Source organism: Melozone crissalis, unplaced genomic scaffold, assembly GCF_028551555.1.
Source record: "Melozone crissalis strain CALT ecotype California unplaced genomic scaffold, PUWL_Pcris_2 ptg000081l_1, whole genome shotgun sequence".
Classification (NCBI taxonomy): Eukaryota; Metazoa; Chordata; class Aves; order Passeriformes; family Passerellidae; genus Melozone; species Melozone crissalis.
The window spans coordinates 3,066,486-3,086,330 of NW_026535858.1; the positions used below are offsets into that span (position 1 = coordinate 3,066,486).

General features: G+C 38.8%; 1 protein-coding gene across 9 annotated transcripts in view; it reads left to right on the top strand.

Annotated features, from left to right (window-relative positions):
* USP34 (ubiquitin specific peptidase 34) overlaps nucleotides 1-19,845 on the top strand; it is a 116,430-nt gene that overhangs the window by 61,362 nt on the left and 35,223 nt on the right. For 8 of the 9 annotated variants that reach the window (XM_054290131.1, XM_054290136.1, XM_054290134.1 and 5 more), the window contains exons 28-42: nucleotides 1,383-1,483; nucleotides 2,272-2,481; nucleotides 3,130-3,255; nucleotides 3,990-4,112; nucleotides 4,229-4,312; nucleotides 4,624-4,710; nucleotides 6,334-6,534; nucleotides 7,868-7,950; nucleotides 9,445-9,485; nucleotides 12,373-12,497; nucleotides 13,654-13,806; nucleotides 14,862-14,966; nucleotides 15,457-15,512; nucleotides 16,932-17,052; nucleotides 18,405-18,588. In XM_054290131.1, coding sequence (XP_054146106.1) covers nucleotides 1,383-1,483; nucleotides 2,272-2,481; nucleotides 3,130-3,255; nucleotides 3,990-4,112; nucleotides 4,229-4,312; nucleotides 4,624-4,710; nucleotides 6,334-6,534; nucleotides 7,868-7,950; nucleotides 9,445-9,485; nucleotides 12,373-12,497; nucleotides 13,654-13,806; nucleotides 14,862-14,966; nucleotides 15,457-15,512; nucleotides 16,932-17,052; nucleotides 18,405-18,588 — 1,800 coding nt within the window. The remainder of the gene's footprint in view (nucleotides 1-1,382; nucleotides 1,484-2,271; nucleotides 2,482-3,129; nucleotides 3,256-3,989; nucleotides 4,113-4,228; nucleotides 4,313-4,623; nucleotides 4,711-6,333; nucleotides 6,535-7,867; nucleotides 7,951-9,444; nucleotides 9,486-12,372; nucleotides 12,498-13,653; nucleotides 13,807-14,861; nucleotides 14,967-15,456; nucleotides 15,513-16,931; nucleotides 17,053-18,404; nucleotides 18,589-19,845) is intronic. The other variant, XM_054290133.1, reaches the window with a different exon arrangement.

The following is a 19,845-nucleotide window of genomic DNA, read 5'->3' on the forward strand; positions in this document are numbered from 1 at the left end:
CTTCTTGTTATTTGAATGATGTTATTTTCTATAAACTGGAGATTCTGTTGCACATGACTTGATAAAATTTTACATTTCTGAATATCTTATTCTGTATTTCATCTGATTCATGCACTTTTGGCTATGCCATTGAGTCAGAGTTTGAAGCCACAATTCAAATCCATAATTTATGCTCTGTGTACATGTATTCCAGTCAGGTGGAAGATTTTCCTTACTCCTGCAATTGCTTTTTAATTTATGGTCATCCAGTAGCAGAAATGATTCTTCATCCTGCTTTGAGGCTGCTAATTTGGAATGTCACCTTGCTCTGTATAGTGAATATGCATCCTCTTGTTGTTCCCTCTTTGTGTTTGTGAGTGAATGAAAGTCCTGCTTTATCCTTCAGGAGTGTGTTATATTCCTGATATTATATATTACAGCATTCTTAGCACTTATTTCGGTTCAATGTGTTTTCTGAATTTTCTTTATGTTTTCTTGGTTTTTCTTTCTCATTATAAGCATGAGTTAGGATGTAATGAACAATTATCTGAATAAATTCTGTCCATGAACAGCTCTTTCCAACACCACCATTAATATATGTTTAAACATGATTCAAGCTTGCTCTTCACAGTTTAACAAGTTCTAAAAAACCTGCTTTAATGAGACACAATGTAAGTAAACCAGACTGAATTTTGGACACATTAATTGCCTTCTTTGTAGAATACCTTACCAGCCACTTGTCAGAAGCAGTTTTAGTAAAGAAACTGTCTTGTTTTCCACCACATAGTTGTAAATATTTATTTTTGTTGTAACAGGCATTTTAGAAACATGTGGTCATGTTGGACAAAGTGTGTTTGTTAGAAGAGAGGCTTGGTTGTCTGCACGGAATAGAATTTAATTCTTCATCTTTTGGTTGTTCAGGTTTCTTGTTCAGTGTTGAGTTCTTTGCAGGGTGTTCTCAGTTTTTCCCTTCTGAAGTGGGTGTGACTTCTTTGGTTCCAACTTACATTTAAGATTAATCAATGTTCCTTTGACTTGACCACAAGTGTGTGGTACAAGGACATCTTGTTGATGATCACAATAATTTCCATTATCCTTCTGTGGCACAGTATCATTTACTACAAAATATGGAAGACATGTTTGAATTTGTATTATAAATACTCTTCACTACAAAGTTGGGTGACCTGGTATTGAAAAGGTTATTTGTGAATACAAATGCAAGTAAAGTAAATTTATGCAAGTAAATTTAGTTTATTTATACAAGTTTTAATTAGTTTAATGTAATAATCACTTTTCTTAAGGAAATAGCAGCAAGTTTTTGCCTCTGCTGAAGGGTGCACTATCAAAGCTGTGAAACTCAAATCGTCATTCCAGAATTCTGCTGAAATAGGCTTTTATCCTAGGTGGCCTCATGGGACCTGTGAGAATGATTTCATCTGGGCACGAGCTGACAACTGACTATGATGAGAAAACTCTCCATGAGCTGGGCTTTAAGGACATGCAGGTACTGCCAGCGTGGGAAAGGCCCTGGAGCTGTGGCCAAGGCTTGGCTCTGGTCTCCTGCAGCTGATTCTGCTCCTGGGGCTGGCTGGGAGCAATCCTGGGGGGTGCCAGCTCAGGACTGGTGTATCTCAGCCTCAGGGGCAGTCAGGAGTGTCATTGATGCTTTGTGAGGGCTGCCCTAGAGCAGAGGCTGGACACAGGGAATGAAGAACGAAGCAGGGATTTATTAAAAGGATCTCCTCAATGGATGCACCTTGGGCAGCACAAGAGCCCAGCCAGGGCTGCACCCAAGATGAACCAAAATGGTCACAACATGGACAATCAGTCACTTTTATAAGTTCTGCTCCATTTTCATATTAGAGTTAATTGTCCAATTCCAGCCCATCAAGTCCCATCCTTCTTTTTTTTCTCTGTTCATTCTCCCATTATGCTGCTGGGCCTGAGATCTGGATCATTGTCCTTGGTGCCCAGCTAGAGAAGGAATTGTTTTGTCTACCCACTGTGCACAGAGCTCACCATCCCATAATATGGAGCCCAGACCCACACACTAAAGCAGCACAGAACCTGAAAAATAAAAAAGCCAAACCTGAGGCATCAAGTGCAGCTACACCATGAATGCCTTAAGTGAAAGCAAACCCAAAGTTCATTTATGGCACTTGCTGAAAATGCTGCAAAGCCAAGATTTGACTACAAAACAGAAATTTGTCTTTAATTTTTGAATTCTGACCCTTGTGAAAGCATTCCAGGCTTATCATAAAGCTGTGTCTGTGCTCTTTGTCTCTGCTGCAGATGGTGTTTGTGTCCCTCGGTGCCCCCAGGAGGGAGCGCAAAGGGGAAGGTGTCCAGCTCCCAGCCTCCTGCCTACCTCCTCCTCAGAAGGACAACATTCCAATGCTCCTACTCCTGCAAGAACCTCACCTCACCACCCTCTTTGATTTGCTAGAGATGCTGGCCTCTTTTAAGCCTCCTTCTGGAGAAGTGGCTATGGAAGATAGTGAGGTAATTCAGAGTAATTTTATTAGAACAATTGCATTTAAGTCTTATTTCATTGGACCTGGTTTTCCTGTGTAGCCAGTTTTTCTCTACTCTGTTCAGTTGCTAGAGATGTGTATTGCCTGCTCATTCACATGGTAAAATCTTCATAATTCTCCTTTTTTCTTTGCAATAATATTGCTAAGATACTGCTAATATTTTCTTAGCAGTAATAGAACTTTTGAATGTTCTAAATACTGTAGAAACTATAAAAGCAATTCTTAAGAAACAATATTGATTATTTAAATTGATGTGGTGACTCATAATGGGAATTGGCTTGAAGAAAGGTTTGTGAAGTTTTATTGCAAAAAGCCAAGCTTCATCTTGTATGCCATCATTAGCTTGAGGGAAATTAAATCATATGTAGTACATTTGAACCTGTAATTTATTTATAAGTTTTATCTGCATTAAAATATTCCAAAATATGTGATATGATTTAAAGATGATTTAACTTAGTTTCTTACAAGTTGAGACCTCAATTATCATATCCTAATTATGGATTTAGTTATTAGATAGGAAACAGCTTCTTAATTACAGATAAATACATTTTTGGGTTTGAAATGTGTTTTTCTCAAAGAAGTTGACAGTAAGAATGGTTATGGTTTGGTTTGTCAGAGTGCAAGGTGTGAAGAGCTCCATCTCCATGCAGAGAACTTATCCAGACGTGTCTGGGAACTGTTAATGCTCCTACCAACGTGCCCTAATATGCTGCAGGCATTCCAGAATATTTCTGATGAGCAGGTGAACAAAGTTTTACATATTTATCTTTATTATACTTGAATTTTTTACCATCCAGTGTTTTGGTTGAAATGTCCCCAAATAGCAATGTTATATAGTAAATCTGTTAAGTGTGCTGAGATAAGAGTAAACCTAATAAATCTAAAACTAAACAGAGATGTTAGCTTAGCTCCCAAAGTTTGTGTTTATCATTTATTTTCAAAGTTTCTTTTATAAATTAAAAGACTAGTCAGTACTAATGATCACAATGTTTTTACTTGGATGGAAAGAGCAGTTTATTCAGCTGTAGCCTGGCTGTTGTGGTAGTGATACTTTTGTACTCTATTCCCTCAGCTCATAGCTTGGCTTGCTTGGAAGCACAGTTGATTTCTACAGATAAAAGTATTATTCTGCCTCTTTAAAAGTGGTTGAAATTGCATCATAGCAGATTGTAGATATTGCAGCTTTTTATGCACACATGCATGACAATTTTGGTGGCAGTTACAGTGTGATGTTTGCTTTCGTCTAATGTAAAATTGTGTCTATTTTTGCATATAATAATGTTGCCTTTTCATTATTCAGATTGTTAATCATATATAGAAATCTGCTTGAAATAGTCCAATTTCAGATAACAGAGGAAATTAAACCCCAAATAATTTATCTGTGCTACTTGAAAAATCCTCTCCCTGAGTTTTTAGACAGATGAGCATTGCATATAATTGTATTAATCATTTTCTATCTTTTTTTCATCTTATAAGGGTAATGATGGCTTTAGCTGGAAGGACCTTCTGAGAATCAAAAGTGCCCACAAACTTTTGTATGCCCTGGAGATCATTGAAGCTTTGGGGAAGCCCAACAGGAGGATAAGACGGGAATCCACGGTAATTTCCTTGCACAGAATCTCAATTTTTCTCTGAACCAAAGCATAGATTGATGATTTATTTTATAATATTACAATTCCTGAGCTGTTTTTGCAGTTAATTTTGTTTATCTTTAGGGAAGTTACAGTGATCTTTACCCAGACTCAGATGATTCAAGTGAAGATCAAATAGAAAACAGTAAAAACACGTGGAGCTGCAAGGTTTGTTTTTCTTACAGTATTCCATGATATCTAAGACAGTTTTCCAAGATAAATATAAAATAAAAAAACATTTAAAACATTATCTATCCTAAAATCTTTTATCTCAAGTTTTGGGATAACATTTGCAAGTTTTTCTGTGTTATCAGGCTTGTAAATTTGTGGTAGCCATGTACATTTGTTTTCATAAAATATCCAGCCGAATAATTTGTAATTTATTTATTACTTTATAAAGCTTAGGTTGGTATCTGATTGGTGTTAGTGGTATTTCTGTATCTGCTTTTTCCCACATTGATTCCATCATATGCTTACAGTTTGTTGCTGCTGGAGGGCTCCAACAGTTACTGGAAATTTTCAATTCTGGAATCCTAGAGCCTAAGGAACAGGAATCATGGACTGTGGTAGGTGTTCACTCTGCCTTTGTCTCCAGAAGAACATTCCTGGTATTTGTAAAGACTTTTAATGCTTTGAGCCATTGGTACAGTTATTTTCTGTTGTGAAATAGATCCATTCTCTGATTGAAACCACCAGAGTCTAGGTAGTAGCATCTTTTTTTAAAATATTTTATATTCCTGAAAGAGCTAATTCTAAAAAAGCAAGTATACATATACTTCTGCTTTTTTATGTTTTGAAACCACCCTCCCTGTTTTTCTGTGGATTTTGGGGAGAGTCTTTTATTCTTAAAATTGTACCTCATGGAACCTTAGAGGGGGGAAAAAACTGGGTTGCTTCCTCAGGAATGATTGCAACTATGTTGGTGTTACTATAACAGATCATACTTCTTTAAAGAAACCAAAAGTAGCCAAACAAGAATGGAATATTTATTTATTTATGTTATTTTTTCTGCTTATTTTAAGGAAGGTTGTTATTTGGAGAATTATTTATTACAGTCTGCATTAAAAGCACTAATCTGTTAATTATCTTTCCCTTGTCTAAGAGGCCAAGAAATAGCATTTTCCCTTGCTGTCAATGAGACAGTTAGCATAGTGGCTGTGCTGCTAATAAGACACTTGTCAATAATGCACATGTTCTATAAGAATGACTAATAATCACCTTTTTCATTATTATTTTATCATTAGCTTGAGCTAAATTCAAGTTACTTCTAGTTTTTTCTCTTTTATACCTTGCTGAGGTTTTCAGTTGCTAATGAATTGCATGTAAAATAAATCCCTCAAAACTGAAGATTTCTCTTGCATTTGTGGGGTTCCCTGACAAAGGGAGGAATGCTGAATCTGACTCCATGTTATTGATAGGCTAATTTATTATTTTATTTTATTATATTATATTAAAGAATAATAAACTAAACTATACAAAAGAATAAAGAAATGATACAGACAGAAAGCTAAAAGATAATAATGAAAACTTGTGACTCCTTCCAGAGTCCCGACACAGCCTGACCGTGATTGGTCATTTGTCATGGACATATTTTATCAAAAATCCTTTTGCTAGGATTTTTCTCTTCAGAAGCTGAGAAGCCTCAGAGGGAAAGAAAACCAATAATTATCTGCTGCTGTGGAATGCAACAGGTGCATCTTTGATTGTCCCTGTTGGTTGTTTCTAATTAATGGCCAATCACAGTCAGCTGGCTCAGACTCTCTGAGAGTCACAGCTTTTGTTATCATTCCTTTCTATTTCTTTCAAACCTTCTGATGAAATCCTTTCTTCTTTTAGTATAGTTTTAGTATATAATTTTCTTTTAATGTAATATACATCATAAAATAATAAATCAGCCTCCTGAAACATGGAGTCAAGATTCTCATCTCTTCCCTCATCCTGGGACCCCTGTGAACACCACCACAGTCATTGAGTTAAAACAATTCACATGAGCCCAAACAAACAATCACCTGTTGGATAAACAATCTCCATCCACATTCCAAAGCAGCAAAACACAGGAGAAGCAAATGAGATAATATTGTTTTCCTTTTCCTCTGAGGCTTCTCAGCTTCCCAGGAGAAGAATCCTGGGCAAGGGAATTTCTCCAGAAAATATGGCAGTGACGGATTTGTTTTCCTTCCCCTTCCCAGTGGCAGCTGGACTGTCTTGCTTGCTTGCTGAAGCTGATCTGCCAGTTTGCAGTGGACCCCTCAGATCTGGACCTGGCTTACCATGATGTCTTTGCCTGGTCTGGGGTGGCAGAGAGCCACAGGAAAAGGACGTGGCCGGGCAAGTCCAGGAAAACCACGAGCGACCACGTCAAGGGCCTTCACATCCCCAGGCTGACAGAGGTAGGAGGCACACAGAGGTTCTGGGAGCTGTAGGAAGCATCTCCTCTGCTAAAAGAGTAAATGTGAAGTCCTTATTTTAGTTATAAAGTCATGGAGTGGAAAAGTTAGTAGTACTAACTGATCTCAGTAATATAATTGATCTCTTGCTTGTTCTCTAGAAAAGTATTTGAATAGTTTTAAACCTGGCAACCAAAAGGTGGTTTTTGGTGATTGATGAACACATTAATTGGGAATTCAGAATTGCAGTGCTTTGTCCCTGTTTCTTAGATTTTGTTTCCTGAATTGATCAGTCCTTTTTTACAGTAGCACATTATTATTATTAACCTGTATTTATAACATGAGCTGCCCTTGTCCTTGCTAAATCCATGTTGGATTCCTTTAGTAAACACTGAAGTAACTTTATTAGGGATACCTGAGTGAGTGTGAACTTACCTGCAGCTGTGAACCTTCCTGCCAGGTTGCTGCATGCTGATTTCCTAGGGCAGGCTGAACACAGGGGATATTTTGGCATCAGGGGAACATTCAGTGTAAATTGACTTTCTTGGCCACAGGACCAGCTGTGACTGCCAAAAAGTGCAGGTCTGAACTCTGAGCTGGAGCCAAACTTCCCCTTTGTTATACCTGGAAAGACCTTAACTATTCTATAAATATCAGCCTTTTTTAATAAATCCCTAAATCACCAGGGCTACTGTCATACAGGGAACTTAGCATATGTATTAAATTTTTGAACATGTAAATGCTGCTGTTGCTTTCTCTAACTGGTTTTAAATTTTTAGTTGTCAATTGATAAGTATTCTTGATTTGATATTTAAGTATTTTAAGATTTTCTTCACACTTGCATTTTAAAATTCTGTATGGTCTGTCAGATTGGCTAAAGATGAATATTTTAAGAGAGTGGTTAGTCAGTAAAATGTGTTGATCACAGAGGTAGGCAAAATTTAAGTGTCCAACCTCATCTCAGCCCTGTCTCCTCAAACATAAGGTTTTTAAAAGGCTGTGAGTAGTTTATGCTTTTAAAAAATACCACGTTTTTACTAAAAGGATTGAATAAATGGTTGATTTTCCTATTCAGTTGAATTATCTTCTTTAGAGAATAAAATTTTAGCATCTAGCCCTAGTCAGTGAAACATGGGATTTTAGCTCTGCTTTAATAAAACCAGTAAATTGTTAACTGTGAAGATGCTGTGGTTTGCCTTTTGCCCTTCCTCCTCTGCACAGGTGGGTTTATTTAGATTCACACAGTGTGTATAATTAAAAAACAGATCAAAAAGCTTGTTGTTATATTAACTTGTTTTTTTTTTTTTTTTTTTTCTTTCGACTTCAATTTTTAAAGGTGTTTCTTGTACTTGTCCAGGGAACCAGTTTGATTCAGCGACTTATGTCAGTTGCTTATACATATGACAACTTGGCACCTAGGTACAAATCTTCTTATTTTTGTGATAAAGCTGATGAGTGTGCTCATTTCCATCGCTGCTTTCCTGCAGGACCCACCCAGGGCTCTCCCAGCTGTGCTCCCTCTGCCAGCCACCCCCCACACTGAGCTCCAGAGGCTGGAACTTGCTTTTCTTACTCACCTCCTGCCCTGGCAGAGAGGAGAGGGGTGAGAACTCTGTGCTCAGGGTGTAAGGCATGGGTGTATAAATGATAAATGACACAAATCCTCATGCCAGAATGTGGGAATGTTCCTCACTCGGGGTCACCAAATGTGGTGGTGTTCTCAGGGGTCCCAGGAGGAGGGAAGAGATGAGAATCCTGACTCCATGTTTCAGAAGGCTGATTTGTTATTTTATTATATATATTATCTTAAAAGAAAATTATATATTAAAACTATACTAAAGAATGGAAGAAAGGATTTCATCAGAAGGCTTGAAAGGAAAGGAATGATGATAAAATCTTGTGACTCTCAGAGTCTGAGCTGACTGTGATTGGCCATTAATTAAAAACAACCAACATAGACCAATCACAGATGCACCTGTGGCATTCCACAGCAGCAGATAATCATTGTTTACATTTCATTTCTGAGGCTTCTCAGCTTTCAGGAGAAAAATCCTAGCAAAAGAATTTTTCATAAAATATGTCAGTGATACCAAAATCCCTTCTTTGTTTTCTCCAGAGCATTTTTAATTTCAAGGTAGCGTAAAGGAGAAATTAAAATAAATTCATTTTCATGTTGCTTAGTTGTCTGTCAGTTTTGACTTATTTTTCTCATCCTGCTGATACTGAAGGCAAAATCTGACCTATTGGAGATTTTGGTCCTGTTGCCTTTTTGTCTTGAGAAAAGCAATTCTGTGTAAGGCTGCATTGTGGCAGGCAGACTGGTGCTGGGGAGGTCAGGCTTTTGTAGAGTTGATTCTGAGTGATGGATAGTTGTTTTACCATATTTTTAAAAGATTGTTAAGGGCATTCAGAACATTTCCAGTCTGCAGGTGTGCTTAACTTGGCCTCTAGTTGAGTTGCAGGAAAATTTTTGAAGTATATATGCTATTTTTTTGGTTTCATAACCTTTTGTTGTAATTAATAAAGATGGAAGTAAAGAAATAGAAACATTTAAAGTTTGCAAATGTTTATTCAGAGTGTGGTTCCTTTATGAAGAAAACTAGATTTATTCTGTATGGGTCAGTTCTTAGCTCTGACATCTCTGTTTTGGATAAAATAAAGAAGGGGCTGTGGGTACTTCTCCTTGGCTTTTTAATCTTGTAAAGCTTTATGGGGGTGACTTGAAGGTTTTCATAGTTTTATTATTGTTGCTAATTTTGAATACTGCAAGCAATGAATCCTTTTAAGATGAATTAAGATTTTCCAAGTGGTTACTTAAGAGTAACTGTGTTGTGCCTTGTGTGTACTTGTATTTCTGAAATCTGTTATGTGCTGTGTGATAAAATTCAAATGATTTTCTCTTCTTCCCATCAGGGTGTTGAAGGCTCAGTCTGATCACAGGTCAAGGCACGAAGGTCAGTGCTGCAAAACAGCTGGGTCAGGAGCTAATCACAGGGATGGCAAATTGATGATAATTTATTATTTTCGTTTATTGCACTGTTAGAAAGCTGGAAAATCGTTTTACTCCAAGGAAATACCCTTGGTTTCTGAGTGAAATCCAGTCCAGGTTTTTTCCCAGTCTGGGTTCAGGGTGAAATCTGGTCCTGGTTATTCCCTGATCCACTTTCCAGGGGAAATCCACTCCATGTTTCCTCCCACCTGGATTTTCTGTGAAATCCGGTTCAGGTTTTTGCCTGAGCCACTTCCCAGGAGAAATCCAGTCCAGTTTTCCTTCAATCCCAATTCCAGATGAAATCCAGGCTGGGTTTTCTCCCAGTTCAGCTTCCCAGAGAATTCTTCTCTGGGTTTTTCCTCTCCTGTTTCTGGCTGAAACCTCATTGAGATTTTCCCCGTCCTCTTTCCAGGCTAATTCCCACCTAGATTTTCCCCCATTCCTGCTCCCACCCCTCATCCCCAAACTTTATATAAGACCAGGAAGGGGGAAATTCAGTTTTATTTTGGGAATGAAGCTGGGGCAGTGGTTGGAAGCATCTTCTGCTCAGTGAGGTTTTCAGCTGCTTCCCTCTTGCCAAAACATTTCTTATTGGGCTTGTGGCAGAAATTCCGTGTGAGAATTTTCAGCTCAGGTTGCATCAATGAGGAGAACAGCAAATTGAGACAAGTCCCATACAGCACTTTATCCTGCATTAATAACCAATGGCAGAGGTGTGCAGGCAGGATCCTATGGAACTGTCACACTTTGCAAAGAAGAAAACAGGAAATTCAGGTAGAAGTTAAGTAGAAGTTGAGGGAGATACCAGGAAGAACCTCTGATTGCACCTGAAAAATTAAATTTAGACCTTATTCCAAGAGCAGCTTTATTCTGCCATGAGGAAAAGCTTCATTGGCAAGACAGGTGGGGTCCTATTCCATAAAAAACTGTTCTGGACACCCCTGGACACATCTGTAATTGAGTGTTCAGGCCTTGTTTACTGGGAATAAATCCCAGTATATACTGGCCCCAGAAATTACTGCCATTCATTTGATAGGTCTGTGCTTGGGCTCCTGCTGCTGGCAATCTCTCTCCTAAATAATGAAAGATGAAGAATGGTTTCTCTGTTGGTAATTCCTTCAAAAAATGGAGTATTTATAAGTGTAGTCCTAGACAGCATGCTGGCCTTAATACAGAGGAAAGGTGACACTGGATGGAGTCTGAAGCACTGCAAAATTCTCATTCTAATTTCATTACAAAGACACTACCGAAGAATTTCCAAAGTTCCTTGGGGGCTGCAAGGTGATTGCAATGGAACTTTTGTTTGGGGCAACACAAACGTGGTCACAGAAATTAGTACAAAACAGGAAAGATATGTGCAGATGTGATGCAAAGCACCAGCTCACAGCTCAGGAGGTAGAGATTTAGGAAAGGACTGTGCCCCTCACTGGTAATTTTAATCTAATTGGATGGTCATCATTAGTACAGTGGTCAGTATTTAACCAGCATGTTGGTAAAACTCTGAGGTTTTTTGTATCCTTAGTGCCAGGAGAGATTTTGTCTTGCCAGTTACTGAAATAAATGTCATTTTGGGCTGTGCAGCCCTTCTGCCCAGGAAGCCCTTGCTGTGCTTACACCCTTTAGAACTGGCAGGTGTGATAAAGCCAAAATCAGAGTGAAAGGCTGCAGTTCAGTCACTGTGCTCAGCCTTCAGGGGCAGCTCTGAATTTGGCTGCCTGCTTTGGTCACCTGATGGCAATGGCAGCAGTGTGGGATCATAAGAGGGATGTCCATGAAACAGGAAACCTTAAGGAACTGTGGGTAAGGGTCTCTTGGGAGCGGCACTCTCAGGTATCTGAGGATCTGCAGCCAGTCTGTTCTCCTGCGGAAGCTCACACTTTGGGTGCTGGAATTACCTTCATAAATGGTGTGTAATGCACAGCTAGGAGGGAAATAAGTGCTGGGGGTCAGGTTTAAGGAGCCAACAGGTTTGTTAAGTGTATGTTTGACTCTAGACAGGTGTGGCTTCCAGTGGGGTTTGTCTGTTCCTGCAGTCACTCACTGTTCCATGTGGGGTTTCTCTCCTCCTGCAGTCACTCACTGTTCCATGTGGGGTTTCTCTGTTCCTGCACTCACTCACTGTTCCATGTGGGGTTTCTCTGTTCCTGCAGTCACTCACTGTTCCATGTGGGGTTTGTCTGTTCCTGCACTCACTCTCTGTTCCATGTGGGGTTTCTCTATTCCTGCAGTCACTCACTATTCCATGTGGGGTTTGTCTATTCCTGCAGTCACTCACTATTCCATGTGGAGTTTGTCTCCTCCTGCAGTCACTCACTGTTCCATGTGGGGTTTCTCTCCTCCTGCACTCACTCACTGTTCCATGTGGGGTTTGTCTCCTGCACTCACTCACTGTTCCATGTGGGGTTTCTCTATTCCTGCAGTCACTCACTGTTCCATGTGGGGTTTCTCTGTTCCTGCACTCACTCACTGTTCCATGTGGGGTTTCTCTATTCCTGCAGTCACTCACTGTTCCATGTGGGGTTTCTCTCCTCCTGCAGTCACTCACTGTTCTGTGTGGGGTTTCTCTCCTCCTGCACTCACTCACTGTTCCATGTGGGGTTTGTCTCCTCCTGCACTCACTCACTGTTCCATGTGGGGTTTCTCTCCTCCTGCACTCACTCACTGTTCCATGTGGGGTTTCTCTCCTCCTGCAGTCACTCACTGTTCCATGTGGGGTTTCTCTCCTCCTGCAGTCACTCACTGTTCCATGTGGGGTTTCTCTGTTCCTGCACTCACTCACTGTTCCATGTGGGGTTTCTCTCCTCCTGCAGTCACTCACTGTTCCATGTGGGGTTTCTCTATTCCTGCAGTCACTCACTATTCCATGTGGCTCTTGGTGAGCTGGGCTCACTGCTGCTCCTTGGTGAAATCCAGCCTGGCTGACAGTGACCATTTGCAAGACTGGCTCAAGAAACTCACCCTGCTTATTCCAGAGGTATGGCAATGGGAGCTTGCTGCATTCCTGATTAGTGTCATTACCTTTGGCTTGCCATTCAGTCCAAGGCTTGTGGTTTCCTGCTCCACGTGGCAGGACCTGCTTCAGTTCCTTGCAGTGCTGGGTGAGAAGTGATCACTGGAAGGTGGCACCTCTGTGTTCAGTCACAAACCAGGTTATAAACTCTCACCTTTCTCCTTGGCTTCTGTTTGAAGGTCATTTATTCATTGCCATTTGTTAAAATTTCTGGGTAATTTGTTGAAATTTCTGGGTGATGCCCCCTGACTTGAATTAGCTGAAATGTACTTACCCATTATGTTTTTCACATTATTAGATTTATTTTTTTGCTATTTATTTTTTATACTTAGAATCACAAAATGAGGTGAATGAGAATTGATACCAAGATCTTTGTAATGACCAAAGATTGGTCTAGCTTTAAGCAATCTTTTTACTAAAGCTAGACCAAATTTTGACTAAAGCTAGACTAATTTTATACTAAATCTAGACTGAAGATAAGTCTATAGGTTTAAGTGGAATAAAAGCTTAAAAATTGCATCAATTATATTCACACTAGAATTTTTTTTTGTATTTATTGGTGATTTCTTAAAGGTGCAAGGTGGACATGATATGATAATTCTTATCTCTTGTTTTATTACTCAAGCACAGAAAAAGATTGCAGGCTGGCTTGATTTAAAATCCCTGGAAATGAGAGAGTGCAAACTTCCAAAGGTTGATTAGATTGTGGGTATTTTTCTTAATAAAAGGAAGAAGAAAAAAGTTTTTGTAGTGAAATTAAATTAATTAGTAGTTATGAAAGAGTAAGGGTAAATTCAGGATTCACACAGATTTCCTTGATTTGGTAGATGTGATATTTTCTACTCTAGTCACTGTAATCTTTCCCATGGAAAATACATAACTCAAGACACAGGGCACAAACAAATCATCTTTTTAATTAGAAGAGTATAATTTGCATTTTTCTGTAAGCTGTTTAAATGCACATTATTTCTAATCCCTGTTTGAGAAAAATACATTCAACCCTGATAACCTCTTAGATATTATCAGAGAAATTTATGTACCTATGAAAGAAACACATACAAAAGAAAACAAATCTTGCAAAGAATGTGTGCAATCATGTTAATTTCATTATTTTTCCTAGACTGCAGTTCGCCACGAGTCCTGCAATGGTTTGTACAAATTGTCTCTCTCTGGCCTGGATGGGGGAGACTCCATCAATCGCTCCTTTCTGCTGCTGGCTGCATCAACCTTGCTGAAATTCCTCCCTGATGCTCAAGCTCTGAAACCAATTAGGGTAAGAATTTAAAAGCTCACAAGACTTTCTCAAAGATAAACTTAAAATTCATATAAAAATGTGAAAGTTTTAAAATTAATATAAAAAGTAAAAAAAATATTAAAAAGTAAAAAATTAAGATTATTATTAAAAAGTAACATATAAAAACATATCATTTAATATAATATATAATAATGTAATACTATATAAGATAACAATATTTTTATTATATTATTTTTATTCATTATATAATAATATCTTATTATTTACATTATATTATATTATTGCATTTAAATATTATATTACGTTATATCATACTATATATAATTTAATATAATGTATATTGTTAAGGATTTAAGTCCTTAACTATATAATATATAATATATAATATATAATATATAATATATAATATATAATATATACATACAAAATATAAAAACTAAACATGGTAGCACATTATTGTGGTGTCTGATACACTGTTTCAGATGCATGGAGATATGAAGGCTTCTGGCTTAGATGTTTCCAGAAACTTCCCCAAAATGGTTAAACTGTGACACTGCAGTAATTCACAGCTTGGCTGTGCCTGGAGAAATGCAGGACAGCTTTTGGAAAGTGCTCTTGTTTTCAAATTTCAATCTCCATGTACACAGATATTTTAAAAAAGAGTTAACTTAAAACAATCTACAGAAGATTTTGCAATATTTATCTGTTTTTTAAGAGAGTTTTAAATTAGAGATGTATTTACTAATTGAAATCAGCCCAAGTTTTTCATGTTTTGTCCTGTCTAATCATGACTATTTTTGTGATTTGCAGTGGGTGGGATGAACTCCACACTATTTTACAAATCTTTTACAGGTCTGGCAGATCATCCTGACAATTTTTCAAGAAAATTAATAAATATTGCAGAAGAAAAACAGAGCATACACTGTTACCATTGTAAAATACATTGTTCTTATACTTACCTTAGAGGCTTGAAGGAAGTAATTCTCTTGTAACACAGTTACTGGCTTCACTGTGCTATTTTAATGCAGTTATTTTGTGTTCTACTTCCGAACAAAAGCAATTTCTTTCCACAGATAGAGGATTATGAGGAGGAAGCTGTGCTGAGACCCGGTTGTAAGGAGTATTTCTGGCTGCTGTGCAAACTGATTGATAACATTCATGTCAAAGATGCAAGTCAGGTAGGTCTGCCTTGCATTCATACCAATGTTTATTGCTTTTCATTTTTATCTTCAGACATTTTTTTCTTAACATCTGATGGATTGTGAGCAGCTCTTGGATGTTTTCCATCTCCCAGTTTACTCTGTACTTAGTAGCTCTTGGAAGTTTCAGGTAGTGACTCTGTGGGGTCAAGAAAGGGGAGTTGTTCTAACACACAAGGTGAGCTTAGTTGAAGGTCACAGACGTGGGAATAGTGTAATTATCTGTGATAATTGCACTGTTGATAATTCCAGTGTGTTCCAAGGAGGAGCTAATCAAGTGTTTGACTAAAGCTGAAAGAGTTAAATTCAGTTAACAGACACTTAGCATAAATCAGAAAACTTACCTTAGAGCATGCCTGAAAATGAGTTTTAATAATTTCTGTTTTTCTGTGTGCAGTAATAACATTTCTTCCAAAAGAAGTCCATCATTCTTTCCCATTTGTGTTCCATTTTCTTTCTTTTCAATCAGACAACCCTGCTTGATCTGGATGCTCTGGCCAGACACCTCGCTGACTGCATTAGGAGGTGAGCCTTGCCCCCAGCAGTGTCCCTTGTGTTGTAGTGTGTTTTTTAGTTTGATTTGTGGTTTTGTAGTCTCTGTGTTTTTCTCCCCCTGTTTTTAGAGTGACGCACACCTGCCTTTGTTATTTAGTTGAGCCAGGTGTCGTTTATCTGTTTGTTACTCAGCTACTTCCTTGCCAAGTTTCAAACCCCCTTCCTTCCCCCCCATCTGTGGGGACCCAGGACATCCCTCTGGCTGTCCAGGATGGCCAGGACCCCTGCCAGGGGGCTCAGGAGCCCAAAACACCTGTGGGCTTGATTATGACCTGTGGAGCAAATTACCAACCTTGTATGAAGACCAGCAAGCCGCAACAGTTTAAGTAGAATAACAGTGAAGTTATCAGAGGGTGGAAAAGTAGATTTTAGGGTTTTGGTATGGGGGTTCAGGAGGCAAGATGGAGGGAACTGGGCCTGTCCAACCTTTCTCCTTCTTCTTCTTCTTGGCCTTCATCTTCTGCTGTGCTGTTGGCACTTTTGGATTGGTTTAGAATAGAAGCTCACTGTCGAACATGGGTTATGGGTGTTGAAAAGTAATTGTAAACATTGTACACATCGTTTTTAGTATAAAGAGATAACACCACCCTGGGGGCAGGCAGAGTGTCTGGAACTGTCTTGCTGGACAGACCTGGGCAGGGCAGGAGAAAATTTTTTTATAGATAAGAAACAATAAACAACTCTGAGACTGAGAACTGAGGAGCCCTGACTCCTTCTTCAAGCACCAGACTGGGAAAAGACACTTTCAGCTTTTCTCGGGGGCACTTTGACAAGCTGAAGATTCCAACACCCATCCAGTTGTTAGCCCTTCCTATGCCAAGCTGTTCTCCTCCCTTGAAATCCTTCATTGGTTTATATACTCTGTATTCCCTACCTTGTGTTCCAACCTCCCAGTTCTCCTGATGAGTTGAAGATTGTATCCTCCCCTTTATAAGCCATTGTTTGCAGTGTGCACTGGATGCATGGTCACTGGGGCAGAGCTGTGACATTCCTTCTTGGGATGGTGTTCACAGGGGTCTGAGGATGAGGGGAGAGATGAGGATCTGGCTCCAGGTTTCAGAAGGCTGATTTATTATTTTATGATATGTATTATATTAAAACTATACTAAAAGAATAGAAGAAAGGATTTCATCAGAAGGCTGGCTAAGAATAGAAAAGGAATGATAACAAAGGCTTGTGACTTATCTGACAGTCCAGACAGCTGGACTGTGCTTGGCCATTAATTAGAAACAACCACATGAGAGCAATCCCAGATGCACCTGTTGCATTCCACAGCAGCAGATAACCATTGCTTGCATTTTGTTCCTGAGGCCTCTCAGCTTCTCAGGAGAAAAGAGGATTTTTCATAAAACGTGTGTGACACCTTCTCTCCTGTGTGTGCATGTGCAGCAGGGAGATCCTGGACCACCAGGATGGGAACATCGAGGACGATGGGCTCACAGGGCTGCTGCGCCTCGCCACCAGTGTCATCAAGCACAAACCGCCTTTCAAATTCTCCCGGGAGGGCCAGGTGAGCAGGGCACTGCAGCACCCCTGAGAGATCAGAACTGGGCCTTTTGCACCACATTTTGATTGCAGGGATCAATATGTGAAAGTTTGTCATATTTCTAGCCTTAGGATGATGGACAAACCCACACATATTCCTTTATTAACAAGCAGCACATACAGTTCCTTCCCTTTCTGTGTAATTCCAGAATGGCATTCTTCCATCCCTGAAGTTCTATTTATTTTCATTTCTTGGTTTTAAATGTTTTTACTATTGATCAACATTAACTGGTTTAAGTCCTTAACAACAGCTGATTTTGACCAGATCCTGAGCAGTCTGATCTAAAAGTAGCAATTTGAACTCCACACCTGTGCAGTGGCAGAGATATGTTACAAGATTTTTGCATTCATCTGTAAGGTGCAAAAGTGGTGAAGCAGGGGAAGTTTGCTAAAAAACTATTTTCTTTATGTTAAAACTATTTATTGATATTAAAACTATTTATTTATATTAATACTATTTATTTATATTAAAATGATGTTCTTTATATTAAAACTATTTCTTTATATTAAATGATTTATTTATATTAAAACTATTTGTTTATATTAATTATTTATTTATATTAACATGATTTTATTTATATTAAACCGATTCATTTTATCTTTGAGAACTGCATTGTCTTAAAAAAAAAGGCAAATTGTGTGTAAAAACAATTTTAGCTTGATTCTTTTTCTGTAGGCTCTACAGAACTTATTATTGGGCCTTTTCAGCTGAAGAGTAGGCCCTGGTGTCTGATGATGTTGTTTATGTCTTGTCTGTTTATTCTGTTGCTATAAAACAGCAGTGAAGGTAATTTGGTTGTCCAAATGTGACATTGCTGACAGCATTTGAACAGACTGCCTCTGTTGTTCTGCTGGATAAGTGTATTTAACTTAGGGAGAGCTTGCAGATTAAATGAGAGGAAGAATTCAATTCACAGAATGCAGTGTGGAGGAGGATGTGGAAATTAAAATAGAGGAATGCAAAGGTCAGGTTTATGTAGCTGGGTTGTATGGAAAGCTTAAGAAAAGCTTGAGAAACTAGTCCTAAAAGTTACTGAAAATCCATGTCTGGTTTGTCAGGTTATCAGTCATAAAACCAATCATATTTTGGGGTTCTTTTCCAATTGGTATGTTCCTCTTTAGACTATAATGTGGTTACAGTGCACTTTATGCAGTATAAATTATTGGAATTTGTGATTCAGAACTTGTATTCAGGTCAGAAATTCTGCGTGATAGAGGTCCAGAAAGTCAACAGAATTTCCTAGAAAATTGTTGATATAGGTTCATGTTTTAAGAATACATTCAGGCTGCTCAATGTGCCAATTTCATGTTTTCCAGGAGTTTCTGAGGGACATCTTCAACCTGCTGTTCTTGCTGCCCAGCCTGAAGGACAGACAGCAGCCCAAGTGCAAGTCCCACTCCTCCAGGGCTGCTGCCTATGACTTGCTGGTGGAAATGGTGAAAGGCTCAGTGGAAAACTACAGGCTGCTCCACAACTGGGTCATGGCCCAGCACATGCAGTGTGAGAACCTCTGGAGAGTTTGTGGCCACTAACCCTGCTCTGGGAATTCACAGCTCTGCTGTTTATCTCCTGTCCCCTGGAGCAGTGTCACACAAGTGTTGGCATCTTTTGCTCAACTACCAATGAAATCCCATAAACATTTCCATATCACCTGTTCTTAAATACTATTATTTAGAGTGTGTGGTCCTGTTAAATGGCAGGTACACACAGGGAACACTGGATTTTACATGCTTCACCCTCTTGTGCTGGATTTTAATTTCCCTTTTCCTTTCTGATATGAACCATGGAATATTTATACATAAACCAAAGTGTAGAAACCACATGGAGGTACTGGAGTTCTGAGCAGCCCTGTGGTGTTTTCAGAGCCTCTGGTATCATTGCAGTTGACTTCAGTCTGCACCCAGCTATCTGCATCAAGCAGTTTTGCTGTGCCTCTTGGCTTCCATGCTTCCTGCCTTTTGGAGCCACAGTTCCTGTGTATAATATGGAAATCACCAACATTTCAGCTAGTTAATATTTTATCTTTGGTTTGCAAATCCTCATTATACATTTTTAGCTTTAGCTAGCTTTCCTTTCACATGCCCAGTTAAAATTTCTCTAACCTGAGGTTCTGTAATTTATTATAATGTGTGGAATTTATTTTAGTGCCTTACAATTCAGCAAGCAAAAGAAAAATCTGATCATAATAATGCTTTGTGTTCTATTCTCTCATGCCTGGGGCCTTCCAAGGTCTCCTGTGCTCAGAAGAAATATTATGAAGAATATATTTTATGAAAATATTGGATATTTATGTTTACTATGAGCACATTATCTGCTGCTGAGGGTGTCTCTATCTCTCCAGGTGCAATCATTTGTTTTTAACAATCAGTGTGTTCCTCACTCCAAGTCTCAGTAATTCCTCTGTAACATTTACCACAGTTGTTACTTTCTTCCAAACACGCTTTCCTAGATTGTTTGTTCATCCCAAGTTCTCCAGAGCCATCTGCTCTGTGCTCCTGCTCCATATCCAGCATTTCTCACTTGCATGAATGTTAATTTTATTACAACTGCCACAGTGCTGTTGTCTCTGTAATGTGCACCCAGCGCAGGACTTGTGAAACCTCATTTGTTTAAGGGCTTGTTATTCCCTTGTTGTGATCCAAAGATTATTGAAACAGGGCTTTTCCACTTTGTTATCCCTGTAATCTTACTGGTCTTCAAAAATCTTAGTCTTAGGCCTGTCCCTCCATCCTTCTTAGGAGAAACATTAAGGGAAAT